At 39.7% G+C, this 22,311-nt stretch overlaps 1 protein-coding gene across 3 annotated transcripts in view; it reads left to right on the top strand.

Moving 5' to 3' along the window:
- The first annotated feature begins 18,042 nt into the window (after positions 1–18,042).
- The window catches only part of LOC119795022 (chitin synthase chs-2-like), a 37,765-nt gene continuing 33,496 nt past the window's right edge, over positions 18,043–22,311 (top strand). The window contains exons 1-4 of one of the 3 annotated variants that reach the window (XM_038302831.1): positions 19,306–20,170; positions 20,351–20,537; positions 20,696–20,794; positions 21,038–21,199. In XM_038302831.1, the coding sequence (XP_038158759.1) occupies positions 19,348–20,170; positions 20,351–20,537; positions 20,696–20,794; positions 21,038–21,199 (1,271 nt within the window). In that variant the 5' untranslated portion in view covers positions 19,306–19,347. Of the gene's footprint in view, positions 18,132–18,679; positions 18,816–18,973; positions 19,163–19,305; positions 20,171–20,350; positions 20,538–20,695; positions 20,795–21,037; positions 21,200–22,311 lie in introns of those variants that run through there. The other 2 variants (XM_038302830.1, XM_038302833.1) reach the window with 2 other exon arrangements.

The following is a 22,311-nucleotide window of genomic DNA, read 5'->3' on the forward strand; positions in this document are numbered from 1 at the left end:
GAGAAAAAGAGCAGACAGAATTGACTTATGCTTTCATGAATATCCACAAAAACAAATAGTGATAATGAATGTTTGCAAAATACATGGGGATACGTGAAATGTAATGATTTACCAGCTGCAAGGCGATTTATCAAACCAGTTTCAGTTTCTGCTTATATATTTTTCCTCTTGGGCAGCATTCCTCAAAAATATCTGTGCTCACTAAGGAGGCAGAAGTGCATGAAAGGTGATGGAAAGAATTCCCATCTGGAGTTAATTTTAGAGCTTTAGCTGAGGAACAAAAAGATGATCCACATGAAAAGTTTGTAGATGTGGTAAATTTGAAACTAGAATTATAATAATAAGCTATTTTCCCTTTGTCACAGATGAGAAGTGGGACTTAAACTGGCCCCAAAACTCACATTTATGCAGCAATTTACTGCGTACTAAAGCAGAAGAACATCTAAAACCAGATAGGAACTATATTTCATTGACATCATTTTAACATTGACTGGAGCAATAAATGAGAAGAGATAATCTACATAATTGGTTTATTATTTTCTTAAATTCTTTGTTTTTCAATTATTATTCAAAGACTTAAATAAAAATTCAATTATATTTATTTATTTAGAAAGAAAACTTTTAGCCGATTGTTAAAATAAACTGTATAATTTTGTCACAAGACCTAAAAAGAAATGCACTATTATGATCATGATCTGTCTATAGAGGGATGGAACTAACTATAAATTCTGCATATAAACTGCTTTTTGTCAGCTTTGTTTTTAATAAAGCTTTTTTTTTTGTAAAAGCTTAAATATTTTTAGTTAAAATATATTTAGTAGAAATTTGTTTAATGGCTCAATACATCTAATGACTCAGTACAGTGTTTAAACAACAATATAGAAGTAGTTACAGAGCAGTCTACATTCATTTGAGACCATTTTAAAAACCAAAAGTATAATGTTGTATTTTTTGGGGTAGTGTAATATTATCACTCCAAAAATCCAGCTACAATCTGAGTATATTTTGTTCTTGCTATATAAAGAGGATTTGATTTCTTCCAAATAAATATGAAATAAATTTAACAGGCAAACACTGCACCTTGCTGGTAATGTAGTAGATTGCATAACAGCACAGTGCCCTATGGAGAGTCATTTCAGCCAAAATTAAATAAATAAATAAATGGGTGAAATAAAGAAAAAATGAGTAAAATAAATCAAAAAATGAAGAAAATGAGTCACTCATTTTCTTCATTTTTTGATTTATTTTACTCATTTTTTCTTTATTTCACCCATTTATTTATTTAATTTGGCTGAAATGGCTCTCCATAAGTGCACAGCACATACAATTCAAGATTGCAAATATTGAAGAAGTAGAACTTTTTTTCTTGCTTTGTGTACATGAAGGATTAGATCCTTTTAAATGAGGAAGAATTGCCTGCTCTGAAAGACACAGTTATAAAAGTATATATTTATATGTACTTTACTGTCTCATCATGATAGGTTCTGATTATTTAATTTTCCAACAGGTTTTCTCTTATATTTCAACGAAGAACAAAAGACAAATGTGTGACAATTGCCAACCATTATCTATATGTTTCCAGATGAGGATTCAGACAAACCCCTGCTTGGTGAAGAAGTACTTTTGGATCACATGAACTTGCCTGAATTACATGTTCATTACAAGATTTCTGTAGAACTTGGTGATATACAGCAAATACTACTGTGGCCGGGAGGTGCAAACCAACATTACAACATCTAAAAAACGTTACAAGTTCCAGAACAAATGAGCGTTTTAGAAAACCAATTTACATCAGTTTAGATGTGGTGGTTTAGTAATACATTTATAACGTGCATGTTATTGAAAACTGACCTTCCTTACAGCCGTTTGTGTCCTAGGCTTATTTTTTTTGTTCCAGTGTTCGATAATTTTTAATCATTCACCTCAGAGCTATTCGCAAGATGGAAGAAAGATTTCTTTTATTTTGTCTCATCTGTCTGGTAAAGCCTTGGAGTGGGCGGAAGCTAAATTCTATTCCAAGATAGAGTATGGTTGTACTTATGATGAATTCATTAAGGAATTTAAGCAAGCTTTCAACCAAGACACAGATAAGATCACTGAATCCCATGGGTTGCTAGAAATAAAGCAAGGGAACAGAACAGTGGCTGAGTTTTCAATTGACTTCCGGATTAAAGCGCCCGCTTCCGGTTGGGGAGAAACGGTGCTTAAGAGAGCTTATTTTCACTCCCTAGATGAGTCAATTAAAGACGAGTTGGCAACTCTAGATGAACCAAATACTTTGGAAGATTTGATAAGACTGACTATCCGCTTAGATAACAGGCTGCGAGCCAGATCCGTAGCCAGATCCAAGAGCCGTATTTTTCCAGTCACAACTCTTCCTGAAAGGTCTATTGAAAGAGCTAATGAAGTCTCCTCTTCCACAGTGCCCTCAGAAGCCGAGCCCATGCAGATCGGTCACACCAGACTCTCTTCAGAAGAAAGACAAAGGAGGTTCAAACAAAACCTCTGCCTGTACTGTGGAGAACCTGGACATTTTGTTTCAACCTAAGGTAAAAGTCGGGGTCCGCCAGAGGAAATGAGGAGTCTGGCGGACCATCTTCAAACTGAAAAATCTCCTCGACTTCTGTTACCCGCTACTCTGTTTTTAAAAGATCAGTCCCTCACTTTGTCGGCTATGATTGATTCAGGCTGTGAAAGAAATCTAATCGACTCAAGTTTGGTCAAACAGTTAAATCTTGAGACCACTCCTTTGACTAAACCCCTGAGAGCATCCGCCTTAGATGGAAAACAACTACCTCAAATTACGCATCAAACCAAACCTTTAGAACTACTAATCTTCGGAAACCATAGAGAAATAATTTCTTTTTATGTTTTTCCATCTGTAAGCTCATCTATTGTTCTGGGTTTTGATTGGCTGCAACTCCACAACCCACATATCAACTGGTCTAAGAGAGATGTGGAGTCCTGGTCTATTCCCTGTCATTGTTCCTGCCTCCGTTCCGCCGTTCCTCCTTCTCAGTCGCCGGCAAACCGTCAGGCGGTTGACCCTTCTGATCTCTCTACCATTCCTCCTGATTATCATGATTTGGCTCCGGTGTTTAGTAAGGCTAGAGCCCTTTCTCTCCCTCCGCACCATCCTTATGACTGCGCCATCGATCTTCTCCCTGGGGCCCCACTCCCTAACAGTCAGCTTTATAAGATCTCCAAACCCGAGAGGGAAACCATGGAAAAATATATTAATGAGTCACTAGCCGCTGGAATAATCCGACCATCTTCTTCTCCACTTGGAGCCGGGTTTTTCTTTGTAAGCAAAAGAGACGGATCTCTGTGACTCTGTTTTGATTACCGTGGGTTAAACCAAATAACAATCAAGAACAAATATCCGTTGCCTCTGTTAGCCTCTGCCTTTGAAGCGGTTCAGGGGGCCACTGTGTTCACCAAGCTAGACCTGAGAAACGCTTACCACCTTCTCAGAATCCGTGAAGTAGATGAATGGAAAACAGCCTTCAAAACACCTCTGGGACATTTCGAGTACCTGGTAATGCCATTTGGTTTGTCTAACGCCCCGGCTTCTTTCCAGGCTTTAGTTAACGACGTTTTGAGAGATTTTTTAAACGTTTTTGTGTTTGTCTACTTAGATGACATCCTGATTTACTCCAAAACCATCTCCGAGCATCAGAAACATGTCCGTTTGGTCCTGCATAGACTGTTGGAAAACAAATTATTTGTGAAGGCTGAAAAATGTGAGTTTCATCGCCCATCTGTTACTTTTCTAGGTTTTGTGCTCGAGGGCGGGCAGGTGAGGCCATCAGTGGATAAAATCAAGGCGGTTCTGGACTGGCCCACTCCTGAAAACAGGAAACAACTTCAAAGGTTTCTGGGATTCGCCAATTTTTATCGTAGGTTCATCAGGAACTACAGCCAAACAGCCCAACCACTAACTGCATTAACTTCAAGAGAACTTTTCACTGGTCCACTGAGGCTGAAGCAGCCTAAAGAAACTCAAAACTCTGTTTTCCAACGCACCCATCCTCATTCAACCGGACCCCTCCGAACAGTTCATTTTGGAGGTGGATGCATCTGACTCAGAGGTGGGGGCTGTTCTAAGTTCAGATTCAGATCAGAGAACTCATCCGTGTGCATTTTTCTCCCGCAGACTCACCCCTGCTGAACGAAATTACGACGTGACAGAAAACTCCTCGCCATAAAACTGGCCTTGGAAGAATGGCGGCATTGGCTGGAGGGCGCAGAGCATCCCATTTTGGTATGGACAGATCACAAAAATCTTTCGTACATTCAATCAGCCAAAAGATCCAATCCCCGTCAGTCCCGTTGGTCACTGTTTTTCTCTCGATTTAACCTGATCATCTCCTACCGTCCTGGCTCTAAAAACATTAAACCAGACGCTCTGTCCCGTCTTCACGCTCCTGATAAATCTGAAACTCCAGCTAGTATTTTACCGGCTAGCTGTACTGTCGCCACAGTCTCCTGGGAAATATCTGACCTGATTAATTAAGCTCAAACTTCTGAACCAGATCCCGGCACAGGTCCGCCTAACAAAACGTACGTTCCTTCATCAGTAAGGTCTAGATTGATTCATTGGATGCATTCCACCACATTATCTGCTCATCCTGGGGTCAGCAGAACCGTTGCCCTGATTTCTCGTCGGTTTTGGTGGCCTTCACTACACAAGGACATAAAGGAGTTCGTTCTAGCCTGTCCAGTTTGTGCCCGGAATAAACCATCCCATCTGCCTCCCTCTGGTCTCCTTCATCCCCTGCCTGTTCCCAAACGCCCTTGGTCACACATCGCCATAGACTTTGTCACTGGATTACCTGCATCCAAGGGTATGACCACCATTCTCACAATCATCGATAGATTCTCCAAGGCCTGCCATCTAATCCCTCTGAGAAAACTTCCCGCTGCTTTTCAGACTGCTCTTCTTCTAATAAAGCATGTTTTCAGGTTACACGGCATCCCACAGGAGATTCTGTCAGACAGAGGACCGCAATTTACAGACCAGGTATGGAAACATTTTTGTTCTGCCCTCGAAGCCAAGATCTCATTGACCTCTGGTTACCATCCCCAGTCAAACGGTCAAACTGAACGCATGAACCAGGAGCTGGAGTCCACCCTCAGGTGCTTCATGTCCACCAACCCCGCTGACTGGAGTCAGTTCCTGCATTGGGTGGAGTATGCACATAACGCTCATGTCTCATCTGCTACCGGTCTCTCCCCCTTTGAAATCTCTTTAGGATACCAGCCTCCGCTATTTCCTGCTGACGAGAAGGAAATCTCAGTCTCTTCAGTCCGGCACCACATCCGCCGGTGGCGCACCATCTGGAGCAACACTGTTGCCGCTCTGAACCGAACCTCTGAACAGAACCGCCGATTTGCGGACCGGAGAAGACGTCCAGCTCCCACCTATTCACCAGGGCAGCAGGTTTGGCTTTCTACCAGAGACATACCTCTCAAATCCTCGTCCAGAAAATTGTCTCCTCGCTTCATTGGCCCATACAAGATCGAATCAGTCATCAGTCCCTCTGCTGTCCGCCTGCATCTCCTTTCTTCTCTCCGTATCCATCCCACCTTCCATGTCTCTCAGATCAAGAGGCCTTACTTAAGGAGGAGGAGGCTGAAACTTCCCTGCCAGAGTGTTTGCCAGTATTGGTACAGCAAAACCTGAGCCTGCCTGTCTGATCTGAAACCCTGATTGTTGTGACCCAATCTGAACCTGTGTTCTTCTGCCTCACAGATCCTGACTTATCTGGAAACCTGACATCCTGGAGAAAATAATCTCTGTCTGGAATCTGCCTGCCTGCCCTCCGCCTCAGTCTCTGCCTCAGCCCTCTGCCTGCCGACTAGCCTCTGGACCCTCTGGGTTCCCCCCCTGCTGATCAGATTCCCCTCTGAGCAGGTATTTATCTCAGTCATCTGAAAACTGCAAGTTTCCTGGACCCACTCTAACTGCTCTGTCCTCCTCTAGTGGTTTCCCTCCCGTGACCAGTCTGACGAACCGAGAACCTGTGCATCTTTATTCTTGTAAACATTGTTAAATAAATCATTTAACTTTTTCTCAGTCTCAAGAGTGATTTCTGCATGTGGGTTAGGCACCTTGACCCCAACATGACAACATCGACAGAATGCCAACATCATGGAATGCTTTTGACTGAATGTTCCTTAAGCAAAAGCGCCAAGAGCAAAGGTTTTAAACCAGTAAAACCTGATCTCATTTAATCATCCGACTGTAATTAGCATAACTTAAAGAATTTGTAACAAATACCACTTCAACAAAACTGTCAAAAAATAATTAGCTCAGGTTAATATTTTTTGTATTTTTAAAAAGCCGGGTCATTCAAATACTAAAAATGTGCAGAATCAAAATTTTAAAGTAGAAAATGAATGTGCATATACATTAAATCTGGGAGTGACATCTGCAGATAGAACATCCCTAAAGAAAACATTTTCCTCAGCTATGACTGTAATTGTAGTATATGACCTTTGTCTCTGATCCTTGTTACACATTTTTTAAATGTCAGAAAAATGTCTTTGAGCTATGGTTAATAATAACAGGTTGTTGTTTTTTTTCCTGGAAACAAATGTTCTGTTCTGGCTTTTAGAGTACATATGAACAAAAACTTGTTCTGGAAGAAAAAAAAAAGATACTGGTGTTTGTGTAAGTTTGCTGGAAGAACATGAATTTATTAAATAGCTAGAACTGGAAGTTAAAGTAATTAATAGGTCATTCAAAATCAAGGGTAAAACTAATTAGTAATTATTATTTGAATGATTATACATGTAATATACTTACTCATCAGGGTTCTCAGACTTTTATATAAAAGGTTGGGCTCTTGGACTGGTTGTTTAAAATCCTGTTGCCTTCACCAATTTTGTAATTTAGTCAATGGCTATCAGCGAAGTTATTAAACATCAACCAAGCAAATTTGTCTCTGTTCATTCAGATGTTACTGAAAGAAGAATTAGTCTGGCCTGAATGATAAATAATTCACTGTAAATTAACTGCAAAAGACCATGGTTTAAAATACAATGGTACCTTAATTAGCTAATAATCCCTATTTCAGTATCATTATATTTAATAACTACACTGCTTCACTTACAAGCTGCCCTGCATCATTAGTACTGGATAAATGTGTTTCCTATAATCATATAATGTATAAGTGCATTTTTTATAGTAAAGGATTAAATGTAACACAACCTTTTATCATCGTCCTATATTGCTTACTGTCTGACTATGTAAATAGCTCCTTATGTCTATTTTCTTTTTTAGTGGCATCATCTACAAACACAACACTAAGAATGAGCCTAAGTGTATTCAAATATAAAATCACTTTTAACAATTATAAAAGACAATATAACACTATCTTATCTGTAATTTAATAATATCCAAAATAAACAGCCAGATTCAAGCATTTTTACCAGACATTAATGTTTGTACTAATTTACTTATAGACTGTGTGGAAATCTATGTAAGATAAAATCAATGTTGATATTCTTCCTCTGTTTGTTCTTGTCTTTATCCTATTTCTAGAAGTATAGTCAATTAAAAAACAGCAGATGTTTAGGCGCCATTTCTTGTTGTTATCCTCTATAAGAGAAATAACACCTGCTAATAATTATGCCTGAACTTCCTCAAAGAGTCATCAAAAAATGAAAACAGTAATAGCAACTAAATATCGGTAAAAAGGAAACCCTCACATTTTCTTTTTTAGTTGGCTGTGGCTAAGAATCAGAAATGTTGATGGCTTACAGCCTTTATTTGCCCATTTTTCCAGCAGTCTTCAGAACTCCTGGCTGACTCAGAATATTTCGTTTTATAAAAGAAAAAAAAAGGTTTTTGTTTTTTAGTGTACATGATATTTTCTTAAATTGGGACTTGTTTTGTAGCCTAATATTAATTACAGTAACCGCTGCATTCTAGTGTGAATAAATGTTCAATGTTGTGCTCCAAGCTACCCAAGCACACGCGGACTAAAAAACAGCCAATCAGAGAGAGAGAAGGTGGAACCTAAGGCAGAACAACCAATGAGAGTGGAGTTAAACAGCGCAGCACAGTTCCATGCGCTGCTATGTGAAAAGAAGCCACTGCTGCAACAACTAATGCTGTAAATTATAAACATGTTGCTCACATCCAATTATTGGTAGGGACAAGAAGTTTGGTTCAAAATTTTGGTAGGGACATGTCCCTATGGTCCCTATGCAAACCTACGCCCATGCAATAAGGCACAGGTCAGCAGTTTGTAACAGCTCCTCAGCAAACAGCAACTGGGCCCAGTTGTTCCGCCGATGAAGGTGTAGTTCAACCAGAGCTGGATATCTCTCTTTAAAGCTTAAGTGTGTAATTTTCAGCGACATCTAACGTCCAGACTGCAGACCGCAGCAACATGAACATCTCCCCCCCACCGCTTCTCCCCCCAACAGTACGGCGAACGTTACGGGACAAAATGTCTTCCACGACGTCCGCATCACCTACCTTCTCAAGTGATGAGGTTTGTTTACATAGATAATTTTACAGATAGTATTTCATTAGTCTGTGTAGGGTATACCGTCTCAGTTCATCTCTCTCAACTTGCCGTAGTTACTTTCGAGCGTAATGGGCGATCTCGCAATCGCTAGTTTGTTGGCTCTGCGCTGCCGTAGCGCAAAGATGTCTGCCTCCATGGCTGCGAGACCCGCTCCTATGTAATTATAAATAACGAATTCTAAGGCAACGCGAATATTAGGGTTAAGAGGCTGAGCTCGTAGATGATGATAAATAACATAGTTATGTATAATATATTACATTTCTTACTGTATATCCCTGTAATTATTACACACTGTAGCTTTAATCAATTTCAGCAATGAGCTCATGAGACTTCATTCAACCCAGTTTGAATTTTTCTGTAAGGATCAAGAAATCAGAAACACTGGTACGCTAAAAACCCTCTCTCCACTGGCCCTCCGAAAAGGAAAGGAAAACCTTTTCCAGAGTGCTCAGGACCTCAGAGTGGGCCGAAGGTTCACTTTACAACAAGACATTGACCCTTTAGCACACAGCTAAAATAACAAATAAATGGCTTGGGGGAAAAAATCTATGACCATTCTTGACTGGCCCAGACAGAGCCCTGACCTAAACCCAATTGAGCCTCTCTGGAGAGACCTGAAAATGGTTGTCCAACAGCGCTTAACATCCAACTTGACAGAACTGGAGAGGATCTGCAAGGAAGATTGCTGTACTAGCTCAAATATATACAGGTCGCATGTAGTGATGCACAGAAACTAAATAAAACTTCTGGTTCAGTTTCAACATAATAATAATGATAAAATAAATTTCTGTGATAACTTGCCCTTACTTCAAGAGTCCCCATGGTCCTTAAAAAAGCTTCAAAATGCCCAATTATTCCTCTACAACTATTGTAATGTTGTAGACTCCTATATTTATTGATTTTACAAAATTTATTAAATTTGGATATTTTATCTTGTTTATTTGATATTTATAGTTCTACTTATACATAGCTAGTTTTACTATTTTATACTTTCACATTGGGCTGCTCTCGGACCAGGATAACTAATTTAATTTTATCTAAATGTGTTGAAATGACAGATGAAACTCAATAAACATGATGTTGAAATGAAAATTAAACCTTATTGAACGATTATGTTGAAATGCCATATTGTTTTCATTTCTATCAGTCAAGTATTTGACTGAGTTGATATTCTTCACTAAAGGGAAGACAGGGTTGGGAGGAAAAGACTGAGTCAAACCAGTGAAGAGAGAGATAGAGGGAGAGCGGGTACTAGAAAAGGAAGATACTGTGCCAGAACTGTATATGTTTTAAAAAACAGACATTGAATGCTTGATATTTGATAATAAATATGAAGCAACTCATTTCAATTCCCCTGGAATGTATTTTGTGTCACATTTCTAGCAACTTGTAGATAGAAGCTTTAAAAGAAAGATGACATAAAAATGAACTTTATTTTATTTTCTGTTTTGAAGTTGTAGGGAAATCATATTTCAATGTCAAATCATTGTGGCTTAAACATGTATATAAATGTGCTCTTTATCAGACGATATTGTCTTTAAATGTTGAAAATTTCTATTTAAAAAAAAAATCCTGTCTTAAAATCTGTGGGGGTTTTTTCATTATCTTATATCTCTGTCAATCAAATTTTTCCGGTCATGGCATCTTGATTCATACAGTATGTCGCAGCTAATATAAGCAATGGTTGAAATAAGAAATAAGAATAATTTACTTTACCATTAAGTTACGTCCCAGTGTTCTCGGGGATGGACGTCAGTTAACAGAACTGGCAGCATTGTGAGGCAAGGGCTCAAACATGTAGGGCTGTAAGACTTCTACACCAAAGGAAGCTTCTGCTGCCCTGGCGTCCTCTTCCACAACATCTTCTTTCCCGCTTTCCTCATCTAAATGAAAAATGTATGACGAAGGAGATTCATCCACGACCTCAGACACAAACTCTCCTCCTCTTGCATGTTCCCTCTGTCCATAGCGTTCCTTGACAGTGTCGTTTCTAATTCACCAATTTAATGCTACTTGGTCCCAATGTAATTTCCCATTGGGAACCTACTAGCACTAAGTTGCTTACTGGTTAGCAATATACTTCAGACAAACTGGCCACAATCAAATGGCCAGATGGCCGTTTCCCTACGACTTTAAACAACTGCTTATTCTATGTGTCTGTTTACTTTCTGTGTAAGTAAGCTAGAATGACATTCCAATTCTAAATACTAAGACAACCTATGATGACCAGAGATGGTCTAGCATCTCTATACAGTGGGGCAAAAAAGTATTTAGTCAGCCACCAATATTGCAAGTTCTCCCACTTAAAAAGATGAGAGAGGCTGGTAATTTTCATCATAGATATATCTCAACTATGAGAGACAAAATGAGGAAAAAAAATCCAGAAAATCACATTGTCTGATTTTTAAAGAATTTATTTGCAAAATATGGTGGAAAATAAGTATTTGGTCAATAACAAAAGTTCATCTCAATACTTTGTTATATACCCTTTTTTGGCAATGACATAGATCAAACGTTTTCTGTAAGTCTTCACAAGGTTTTCACACACTGTTGCTGGTATTTTGGCCCATTCCTCCATGCAGATCTCCTCTAGAGCAGTGATGTTCTGGGGCTGTCGCTGGGCAACACGGACTTTCATCTCCCTCCAAAGATTTTCTATGGGGTTGAGATCTGGAGACTGGCTAGGCCACTCCAGGACCTTGAAATGCTTCTTACGAAGCCACTCCGTTACCCGGGCGGTGTGTTTGGGATCATTGTCATGCTGAAAGACCCAGCCACGTTTCATCTTCAATGCCCTTGCTGATGGAAGGAGGTTTTCACTCAAAATTTAACGATACATGGCCCCATTCATTCTTTCCTTCACACGGATCAGTCGTCCTGGTTCCTTAGCAGAAAAACAGCCCCAAAGCATGATGTTTCCACCCCCATGCTTCACTGTAGGTATGGTGTTCTTTGGATGCAACTCAGCATTATCTCTCCTCCATACACGACGAGTAGAGTTTTTACCAAAAAGTTCTATTTTGGTTTCATCTGACCATATGATATTCTCCCAGTCATCGTCTGGATCATCCAAATGCTCTCTAGCAAATTTGAGACGGGCCTTGACATGTACTGGCTTAAGCAGGGGGACACGTCTGGCACTGCAGGATTTGAGTCACTGGCGGCGTAGTGTGTTACTGATGGTAGCCTTTGTTACTTTGGTCCCAGCTCTCTGCAGGTCATTCACTAGGTCCCCCCCTGTGGTTCTGAGATTTTTACTCACCGTTCTTGTGATCATTTTGACCCCACGGGGTGAGATCTTGCGTGGAGCCCCAGATCGAGGAAGATTATCAGTGGTCTTGTATGTTTTCCATTTTCTAATAATTGATCCCACAGTTGATTTCTTCACACCAAGCTGTTTACCTATTGCAGATTCAGACTTCCCAGCCTGGTGCAGGTCTATAATTTTGTTTCGGGTGTCCTTTGACAGCTCTCTAGTTTTGGCCATGGTGGAGTTTAGAGTGTGACTGTTTGAGGTTGTGGACAGGTGTCTTTTATACTGATAACGGGTTCAAACAGGTGCCATTAATGAAGGTAACGAGAAGAGGACAGAGGAGCCTCTTACAGAAGAAGTTACAGGTCTGTGAGAGCCAGAAATATTGCTTGTTTGTAACTGACCAAATACTTATTTTCCACCATATTTTGCAAATAAATTCTTTAAAAATGAGACAATGTGATTTTCTGGATTTTTTTTTCTCATTTTGTCTCTCATAGTTGAGGTATATCTATGATGAAAATTATCGGCCTCTCTCATCTTTTTGAGTGGGAGAACTTGCACTATTGGTGGCTGACTAAATACTTTTTTGCCCCACTGTATATGGTAATACTGAGGTTTGGTGGAAAAAGGCAGGATACTGCAGCTTAAGGCTTTGGAAGAGGTACTGGCAGGGTTTGACATTATTAGATAAATTGGAAAGATCTAGTTGTTGTTGGCCATTTTTGCTGGTCCCACGGCGATGGCCAAGAATGCAGGTCTAAGAAGGAAGTTAGAGACTGCCTCTTTAATTTGTGCTTACATCAATGATTTTGTTAAACAGGACTGGAATACATTCTGTTAATGCTTAAAGATGTTTCCTTCTTTTTGTACACTGTCTGAGAATTTTCCTCCTCGGATCTGGACTGGGTAACCAAAATGATGATCGAAAAAAGAGTATAAATTGTCTGAGAGGGGAGACAGGAGAAGAAGAACAGAAATGAATTTGCAGGTGTTGTTGAAGATGAAGAGGCAGGAAAAGACAATTTGGAGAAACATTAGGTGCTAAAATGAAAAGAATGACAATAATAGAGGATTAGAGCCAGATTTACATTAATGGAATCCAACACTGCCTTAACTGGCAAGATGTTCTGACTCTTGACCTCAGTATTTTTTGGGCCCTGCCTACGACCCTGACTACAGTACAAAGGAAAATAAGACACACTTGAGTGTTTGTAGTTTCTGATGCACTTCTGATCAAAATGCTTTTGCGGTTAATTTTCAAAAAATTGTAGTATTAGTAAAGTACCCCCACCTATACCATTCTTCCTAAATCTTTAAAGTTAATCAATCTGCTATACTTATAGCCTTTCTGTCTGTCAGTTTCTGTCAAGGATTTGTTGTCTATCTTTGCTAGATTAAGTTATAATTAAGACCGGACAAACAGGTGTTGTTAAGAGATTGGGATGCTTTAAATATGACTGATGTGACTGCCAATTGCATCCACAGATACATCAGACAGGTGCTGTTGTGAAGGCAAATAGACAATCTTGCTGTGCTACCATAACTGTTTGACAAAAATTTTTAACATAAGTTTTTTTGTGCTTGAATCTAAAGAATGTCATACAAGCAGAAATCTATAAGTGGTATTAATCCTGACTGAAGCAGGCATGGAAAGCCAAAACCATTACTATTGGCAGCTAAATGTAAAAATTTCAGTGATTCTATTTTTTGTATTAAAAACATATTTTTTATCCTAACCAAATAAATCTTATTCATGTAATTAACTTTTTTTTTTCTTGCTTCCAGAAAACAGGTTACTTAAACGTCTACATTTTAGTTATGACATAATTCAAAATTACTCAATAGATTCATGATGCCATAATGGTTCCTTCATTATCATTTTACATTTCCTGAGATATTCACTAAGAGCTTGATCCCCAGCTTAGGGGTAAAGTGAGACAGACCAGAGAAGTCAACGGGGTAAAGTGAACCAACTAGGGGTAAACTGATCCACTTACCTTTTCCACTCTGAAACTACCATAACAACATATGTTGTAACAGGTTAGAATCCTGACAGCTGGCCTGACTACCTCACATCCCAGAACAAATGCCAGACTAGTAAAATAACCATTGGAATTGGTCTATTAAGCACATTTTTTCTTACAACACTTGAAAGTAATTCTAAACAAAATCAAATACAACATAATGCCTAACCCTAACCCTAACCAAAATATCCCCTTTTTTTATATGTATATAAAAGTCTTAATATAAAAACACAGTCTCAGGGTCAGAACACAGGACCTTTATAGCCAGCTAGAACAGCCTGGCACTCAACAGGACTAAAACCACAATCAGGGCATCAGTCATTCTCTACAAATACAGTAGGCCTCTACAACTACTCTGCATTCCAGCCCTGAAGATTGCAGGGAAAGATGAAGAGTTGTTCTCTACGTGTGGTCCCTCCACGCCTCTTAGGTTGAGGCAGCTTCTTCACCACATCTGCTTTGAGAATATTTGCCACATCTTTTTCTTTAATAGCAAATGTGGGTCTCTCCCACACTTTTGTGTTTCCCTGAATTTTTCTAAGGAATTGGATAAGAATTTCATCATCTTCAACTTTTTCATCCATGCCAATATACCAGAGGTTCCTGTGTTTGGTTGTAAAGTTAATCATGACAAAGTCACCCACAGACAGATCTTTGTTTCCTGGAGATGGCGACGTGCTAGGAAGCTGCGAAACCAATCTTCACCTAGAGTAGACAATAGGGGGTTTTCAGGTGACGTCATGCTCACGTGACTACTCAGCGCGTCCGCCATATTGGGTGGCAGTCGTTTCGCACCGTTGACCCTGCATTGTATGACGCCTTAGGCAGTATTGACAGTGAAAAATGGTGAAAACGTGTGTAATTGTTGGTTGCACGGCCCGTGGAGGTGGAGATCAACGCTCTTTCTATCGCATACCAGCCGTAATCGTGAATCAATGTGAAAAAACAAAACAGCTATCTGAACAACGCCGTCACCTATGGCTGACACGGATATCCAGGTCCGATTTGGACGGTGTTAAGCTGGAATACGCCAGAGTCTGCAGTGCTCACTTTGTCACAGGTAATTAACTGTCAAGCATTTAAAACATGTAAGAATATATTAATAATAGGGGTTGGGCGTCATGACGTATTACTTTCCGTGGCCGCAATGTTGACTGCCTCCGCCGCCGCTACTCAGACTACTGCCTATGACTACCGCGTACTGGACTCCCTCTCTCAGCCGTGTTTTAATTTGATTAATTTAACCTTAACTTGATTTCAACCAGCGGGAAAAGGCTCAAATATGTGAGAAACCCGGAGGGTTTAGGGAGGCTTGGCAGTTAACGTTACTAACCAAACCTTTGAAACACATAGCAGCTAGTTAAAAGTACATTACATGCCTGAGTGGTTGTTAGCACTAACCGTTGGCACTGTTTGCTGGCTTTATGAGCTGCAGCTCCTGAACCCATCCATTCGTAAACTGCACATGAGACTCCAAGGACTTGTAGCTTTGGAACTGTTCTGAAGTATAGGCGCTCACACCACAAACAAGGTAGCCGAAGAATAATCAGCATTAAATAAATTAAAGTTCCAAAAACTCTTATTTATATTTCATGCCTTCAGACGTTTTAACATGTGTTCTTGTGGCATAACACCGTGGCAAAACGGGTGAATTAGAGCGTGCTTTTAGTTTATGCCACACAGAGGCATTAAAAATCGTTTTGATGTACGTTTCTTTCGTTTACCGAAGGACGAAGAAAGAAATTGATATTTTCAATGAAAAAGAACCCAGGCAGACAAATCCCAATGGACTGTGGGAGCCGTCCTACCCCGACAGAATTTGCAGTCTACACTTCATCTCTGGTAAATACAACTTAATTTTGCACTGGTCATTGTTCTGCTTAAATAATTAAAGCCGCGAGCGGCGTTGATCGCCCCTGCAGCCAAGCGCGTTCGCGCACCGCCGGCCGCCGGCCGTTAGCCACCTAGCATAGCGAGCCCTGCGTCGGATTGTTTACATTTTTACCATCTTATTAAAACTCACCCGTCCACGTATGATGGCGATTTCCTTCATGTACATCACTTCGACATCTCGTACCCAACCAGATGTGAACTGGTTGTGAGCCTCTAGACCCTTGTATGCTCTCATTTCCTCAAGAGTGTGCAGAGGGCTTTCACTGAACACCAGGTAATGAACTATGTCGCCGTGCTCTACATTTGGCCAATCATCTGGATTAGTGCTAAACAAGGCACCGTGGAGGGCATAGGGGTCCATATGGTCGATCACGGAACATTTCCTCAGATATGTTCCATGATCTGGTGGCTCTAGCGTGCTGGCGTACTTATCCATTCGCGACATGATATATATGATATACGATAATATGCCACCCAAGATGGCGGACCGGAAGCTGGCCAGTGACGTCACTGAAAACCCCCTATTCATTATTATAAGATTTAGCTGTGTGCCAATATCAGTTGGTCTTAATTAACCTACAAAATCATGTGATTTCTTGCACACCCTAGCCTACCTGCACATTGTGTCTTTGTCAAATTGTCAGGGACAGGGATATTGTTTCTTTCTGCATATTCGAAGGCCAGTTGATGGCACTTAACTGGAGGAAGGCCATGGAACTGTTCATCTAGTTGTTTCAAGTGTTTGGCAAGCTCCTCCTCCATCTCATCTGTAATAATTCTCTTCAGCTACTGCACCCCAGGCTAGCGATTTTACTTCCCCTTTCTCTTTTTTCTTTATGAATCTTAAAAGGCTTGACTTGTCAATATTTCTGTCCCTTGCAGCTGCTCTTAGAAACTTTTTTCGTTCCTTGACCTCAGCGGCTGCACTCTCCATCTCCGCCAGGGGTGTTTTGCCCCAGGTTGTCTTGCTGGTGTATTTCCTTTTCTACAATGTTTATGACATTTAAAATAAAAATGTAACATTACATATTGATTAATATGAAATTAATAGTAATATTACATTACATATGCAATGTAATATTACATTAAGATATGTTTACAACTACACTTAACCTGTGCCTCATGGTGGGGGTAAAGTAAGACACTGTATCACTTTACCCCACAGCATTTGTCTCAATTTACCCCACCTCCACCATTTTTGAAAAAATGACCTTTCTTAGCAATTCAGGCTAACCTTCAGCTAGCATCATCACATGGTTTTATATGTTGGTAGTTCATCAACAGGTATGATATAAGTTTTTCTACTTGAATCAATTTGCTTTGGCACAACAGTTTATTAAGTTGACAGCAAGAAAATTTACTTTTACATGCAAAAAAAAGATTTTGTTGAAAAAAACATGCTTACCTCAGCAAAATGAGCTTCTCTCCTTTATGGCAAAGGGAAAATGGGAGGAGCTTGGAAACAAAATGGTCACATGTGCTGATGAAGGTTCTCAGGGCACAAATGTGTTCTGTTGCCTAGATACAGGGGTTGTCTCACATTACCTAGTGTCTCACTTTACCTCACTCTCCCCTACGTAAAACTAGCAGCAATTCAGCAGAGAGGATGAATGAATGGAAGCCGGCGCCCAAGGATGACGTCAAACGCACTCCGCTTTGTTTAAAAAAATATATAAATATAAAAAATATAACCGCAGATGTCTGGGGACAGTGATTCACCTACATGTTATGAATGCTGGCGTACCATAAAGAATACATTATGAACAGTTTAGTTTGTGCCTTCAAGTCGTTGCCCATAGGAAGATGTTACTTGGATATAACCTAACGGAATATCTTCAGAACGGCTCCAAATGACACAAAACTCATATGGGTGAGTAGAACATGATGTAATGATGTAAAATCCCCTTTAATGTGGATATTGAATTTGTATTGGATCCACATTGCACAGTGAGTAACTTTGGTGTTCTAAAACCTCTTTCATGTGTTGATCCATGTGCCTACTTACCATTGGTGTCATGATGCCTGACAGGAGCTTCCATGTTGTGAAGAGACAGGAGATTGGCTTAAAGTCGGTTTGGACTGCCCCTCTCTGGGCATCTTTTATTATCATGCATGTTGGGCCCTTGCGACTATCACATAAACCAATACAGAGCTTTCAAGTATTTAAATGCCTGCAGAAACCCTGATAAAAGCATCAGTGATGATATTTTGTTCACAGTTGTTCAATCTGAACTTGCTAAACCTGAAATACCTTTTACTCTGGGTTTATTTTCTGTGGGTGGAGCTTAAAAACTCATGACTCATACAGGTGCGCTTAAAAGGTTGACAAATGAAGGAGAAAAAAACCAGAACAAATTGAGTCCATCCATAAGTGACATATACGATGGAGAACCTGGAAAGAGATGATTCACTCAAGTAAGTGATTTGCAAAAGCTGTCTTCTTAGATCTATTTGTGTAGTAGCAGATGTAGTTATCTATTTTTTCCTAATAAATGAATTTATGTCTTGACAAACATATTTTTTAAGAAGTTTGAGAAGAAAGGTTTTCAGATTTCTTATCTTTCTTTCACATTTTTAGACAAATTATAGAGGATATTCCATTTAAAAAAATAATACATAAGAGAAATATTCAACAGTTCCTTTCATTGATGATTGAATTTATTTAGGAATCAATATTCCTCAATCAAACCCGGCCCAATGTATGAGTTATTATCTTTGCTACACCAGCTTGCTTCAAGTATTTCTGATAAACACGTAAGTTTTTAATGTTGGGGCGGCCCAATCTTTGCAGAGTGTTTTTTTATTCAGTGGATTTTTGTGTTCAGTTCTAAAAAAAGCATACTGTTACACTGTCAATAAGACTACCAAGAAAATTTTCATTAGGGAAATTTATGCTTTAGATAAAGGAAACTTTTTTTAGCCACTATGCTTTATCACAAATTAACATCTAGCATTTATTCCAGGAGGCCATGGGACACCTTTCGAGAGGTTCCTATAATTGAAGATGAGCACACACCTTGGAGATTCCTAAAGCTTTTAAAGATCATCACTTTGTGCGCAGTAGCTATCGCTGTCTTTGGACTGGCAGTATGTAGCAAGGTTAGCTCCTTTTTATAACTTTCATACATGTTCAATATTTTTTTCTGGATATAATCATATGCTATTTGATATCACTGTGAATACAGAAGATGTATATAATTCATCATCTCTGAAAGGGCAAATAACTAAAACATTAGTGTCCCTGTTTTGTTTACCAGGTTTCTTTCCTTCTCCTCATCACTTTATCCCATGAAGATACAAAGACTATCCCAGCAGGACAGAAACCTGTCACATTGTTGTGTATTGGTTGCTCTGTTATTGCACCTAGTGTACTTCTGCTCCTCAAAAGCATCTGGAAAGCATGTTATAAATCATCAAAGGTGCCGAGGAAAGCATCTGTAGCCCTGGTAAGACTAAATCTAATGTTTCTTTACAGTATTTTATCTCTTACAAATCTCTTAAACACATAATGACGTGGTTTATATCTTTATTTCAGTGAAATTTTTATAACCTGTCCTTTTTCTTTGTTCCTCAGGTTTTGTTCTTTGAGCTTCTAGTTTCTGTGGGGTTGGCCGTGCTTACCATCGTTGCAATGCCACACTTGGACATTGTGACCAATGTGACAATTCTTAATGGTGTGGCTGTCCTCCCTGCATTCCTGCAAGCAGTCGCTCAGTGTACTGCCAAAAAGATAAATGTCTCCCTGCTTCCCTCTATTCTCGGCGTCTTGGCTATACTCACTGCTTTCTGTGTTTTCCTTGTCCTGTACATTCTGAAAGACCTTACAGATGTGCAGACAGCAACTTGGGTGGGCCTTGCTGTTGGTGGCTGCTTCTTTGTGTCTTTTAACTGGTGGGAGAACTACTTTATGCTAATCTGTGTGAACAGCAAATCAAAGTTCCTTAAAAGTCTTTTTGAGGACTTGACCAAGTGTCAGAACATGCTGCACATCCTCTCCAGCTTACTCAGGATTGTGGTGACTGCCTGTGTGCTTGGTGCTTATGTCCCTCTGGCCAACATGGACTGGGACATTGTGACCTCCATTCCAAGCCGGGAAACAAGAATTGTAGTCATCACCATTGGAGTCCAGCTAATCTCCTCAGCACTCTGCCACTGGTTTGCTTTGGCAGCCTTCAAGATGCACGCTATACGGAGATGCTTCATCATACCTTTGTACCTGGCTTCACTGGCTGTGATGGTGTTCTACATCGTCCCTGTGATTGTATACTTTGAGGAGTATAAATTAAGCCTGAACACAACTGAAAACATCAACTTTACAAGTTACTGCGCCGTAGCTGTGAATGGAAGAAATCTAAGTCTGATTGGTAACCTGTACCCAGAGCTGGTTTTGGACGTTACGCAAACTCTGTGCTTCCTGAACATGTCAGAGATGGTTGACATCGGCTTACTGACAGGTAAGAAAAAAATGACTAACTTATTTGTTATAAAAGCAAAGTCTTCAACAGGTTACAAAGCAAATATACTTCCCTAAGAACCTACATACTTACAAGCCACATTGATATCTCTACTAATTTGTTATTGCTATTTATGCGTTCAAGCAGTAACTTTTGTTTTGTTTCCTTTTTCCACATTAGGTGCAGCAGTTGGATGGTGGATTGGCCTTGTGATGGCCACTATCCATATATGGTTCTTTAACGTCAAACGTATCCAGAAGACACAAGACTCGTTTGTTCGGCGGCTTTATGAGGGAGCCTTTATTGAACAATCTTTACTCCTCAACACCAGATTCCAGATCCAGACAAAAAAAGGAAGGAAGAAACAGTAAGTTGTTTGGTGCATGTGTTGTACATCCTTTTATCGCCTTTCTTCTGCTTAGTATTTCAAATTTCAGCATGTAGTGTGTTGTTGTATTGATTTTTTATTACAATAACCAATTGCACAACAGTAGAATATTTCTAAGATTTGTAATTATTCTGAAGTTATAGGGAAGACGCCTCCCCAGCTATGTTGTATCTTTGCGCAACTATGTGGCATGAGACCTATGAGGAAATACTGAATATCATGATCTCAGTTTTCAGGTAAGATTAAACAATTGCTTTTATACTTATCTTAGATGTATTTTTTTTATTTCTATTAATCAAATAGTTAATAAACTGTATAACTTCCATTTAGTGGAAAATGTATTCAAGTAAACCTTGTAGAGAGATTAGTTCCAAGTCCACTTAATTTCAAATAAAGTTTTTTTTAGTACCTTAATATTGTCTTTTTTATATATATAATTGTGATTGTTTTCACGGTTCATGTTTGTTTTATCAATGAAGATTGGACAAGTACAGACCAAAGATAGATCCAACGATGGATGATTTCACCTTTGAAGCCCATATCTACTTTGATGATGCTTTTGAAAATGTCAAAGGAAGTCAGATTCGTCATCTAAACTCATATGCAAAGGACCTTGTGCAAATCATCACTGAGGTTTATGGGTAAGAACCATATTACAAATGACAAAATTTACATTTTCTTTAAAGTTGTAGGAATAACACTAAAGATTTTAGTCTCCTTCTCTGGTATGAAACGCCTTGTGTATTCTTGACCCATTTAAGATGTTCAAGACTTTATTTCAACAGGCTTATTAAAACTAGTACTCTATGGGCCGGATATATCAAAGGTTTGTGTGTATAAAAACATGAGCTATTTCACTGCGCACGCTAAAAAATGTACAAACTGATCTATCAACAGCGTGCTAAAAGGATTTGGTCTTTAAAACGTGCTAAATGGCGCCTCTTATCCATTTACTACTTTTTTTGCAATGAATATGCAATATGGGGCGTTTACATGCAAAAGTGCGTCTTGTGGGAGGAGAACATGTAAATATATTAATTTAGCACTCGCAAAGTGATTTATTAAACCTGAAAGCAATTTTGCTAACGGTATCTGATTCTATATTTAACATGTTTCAAAAGAAGGTGCAAATGGTCTGTATGCGTAATTGCGCACACATGGCAGCGGTTATTGTCGCAAGAAGGAGACATCGAAATGAAGCAAGGAGACGCAGAGAACGCATTTTTTCACTCCGTGTGAATATTTTTGGAATGAACGAGGAAACGATCATCAAAACATATCGTTTATCCAGCATTGTCATTTTGGAGCTGTTGGGGGAACTCCGAATGGATTTGGAGCCAGCCACAAGGAGGACCCACGCAATACCAGATATCACAAAACTCCTTGCAACATTGCACTTTTTTGCATCTGGGTCATTCCAGCGTACGGTTGCACCGAGAGCTGGGATCTCCCAATCTCGTTTTTCAGAAGTGCTGTCCGACGTTCTAAATGCCATGTCGCCCTGACGCCCTACCGGAGAACCCCGACCTCCCCCCCTGCGCCTGTGGAGCAACATGCCAATGCTGCGGGGATGCGTACACGCAGTAATCTCATCCACAGTCACTTCTTGTGAGCCATTTGGTATGTGCATTTTTCTACAGGCCAATACAAAACACCTGTTTTTTTTGTTTTGTTTCTCCAACAGTTTTGCACCTGCCACCAGTTACGCAATCACTCTTGTTAAATCACCCGCAAACCATGGTTCAGCCCCTCG

The sequence above is a fragment of the Cyprinodon tularosa genome, unplaced genomic scaffold (genome assembly GCF_016077235.1).
Source record: "Cyprinodon tularosa strain WSP-4 unplaced genomic scaffold, ASM1607723v1 ctg5, whole genome shotgun sequence".
Classification (NCBI taxonomy): domain Eukaryota; kingdom Metazoa; phylum Chordata; class Actinopteri; order Cyprinodontiformes; family Cyprinodontidae; genus Cyprinodon; species Cyprinodon tularosa.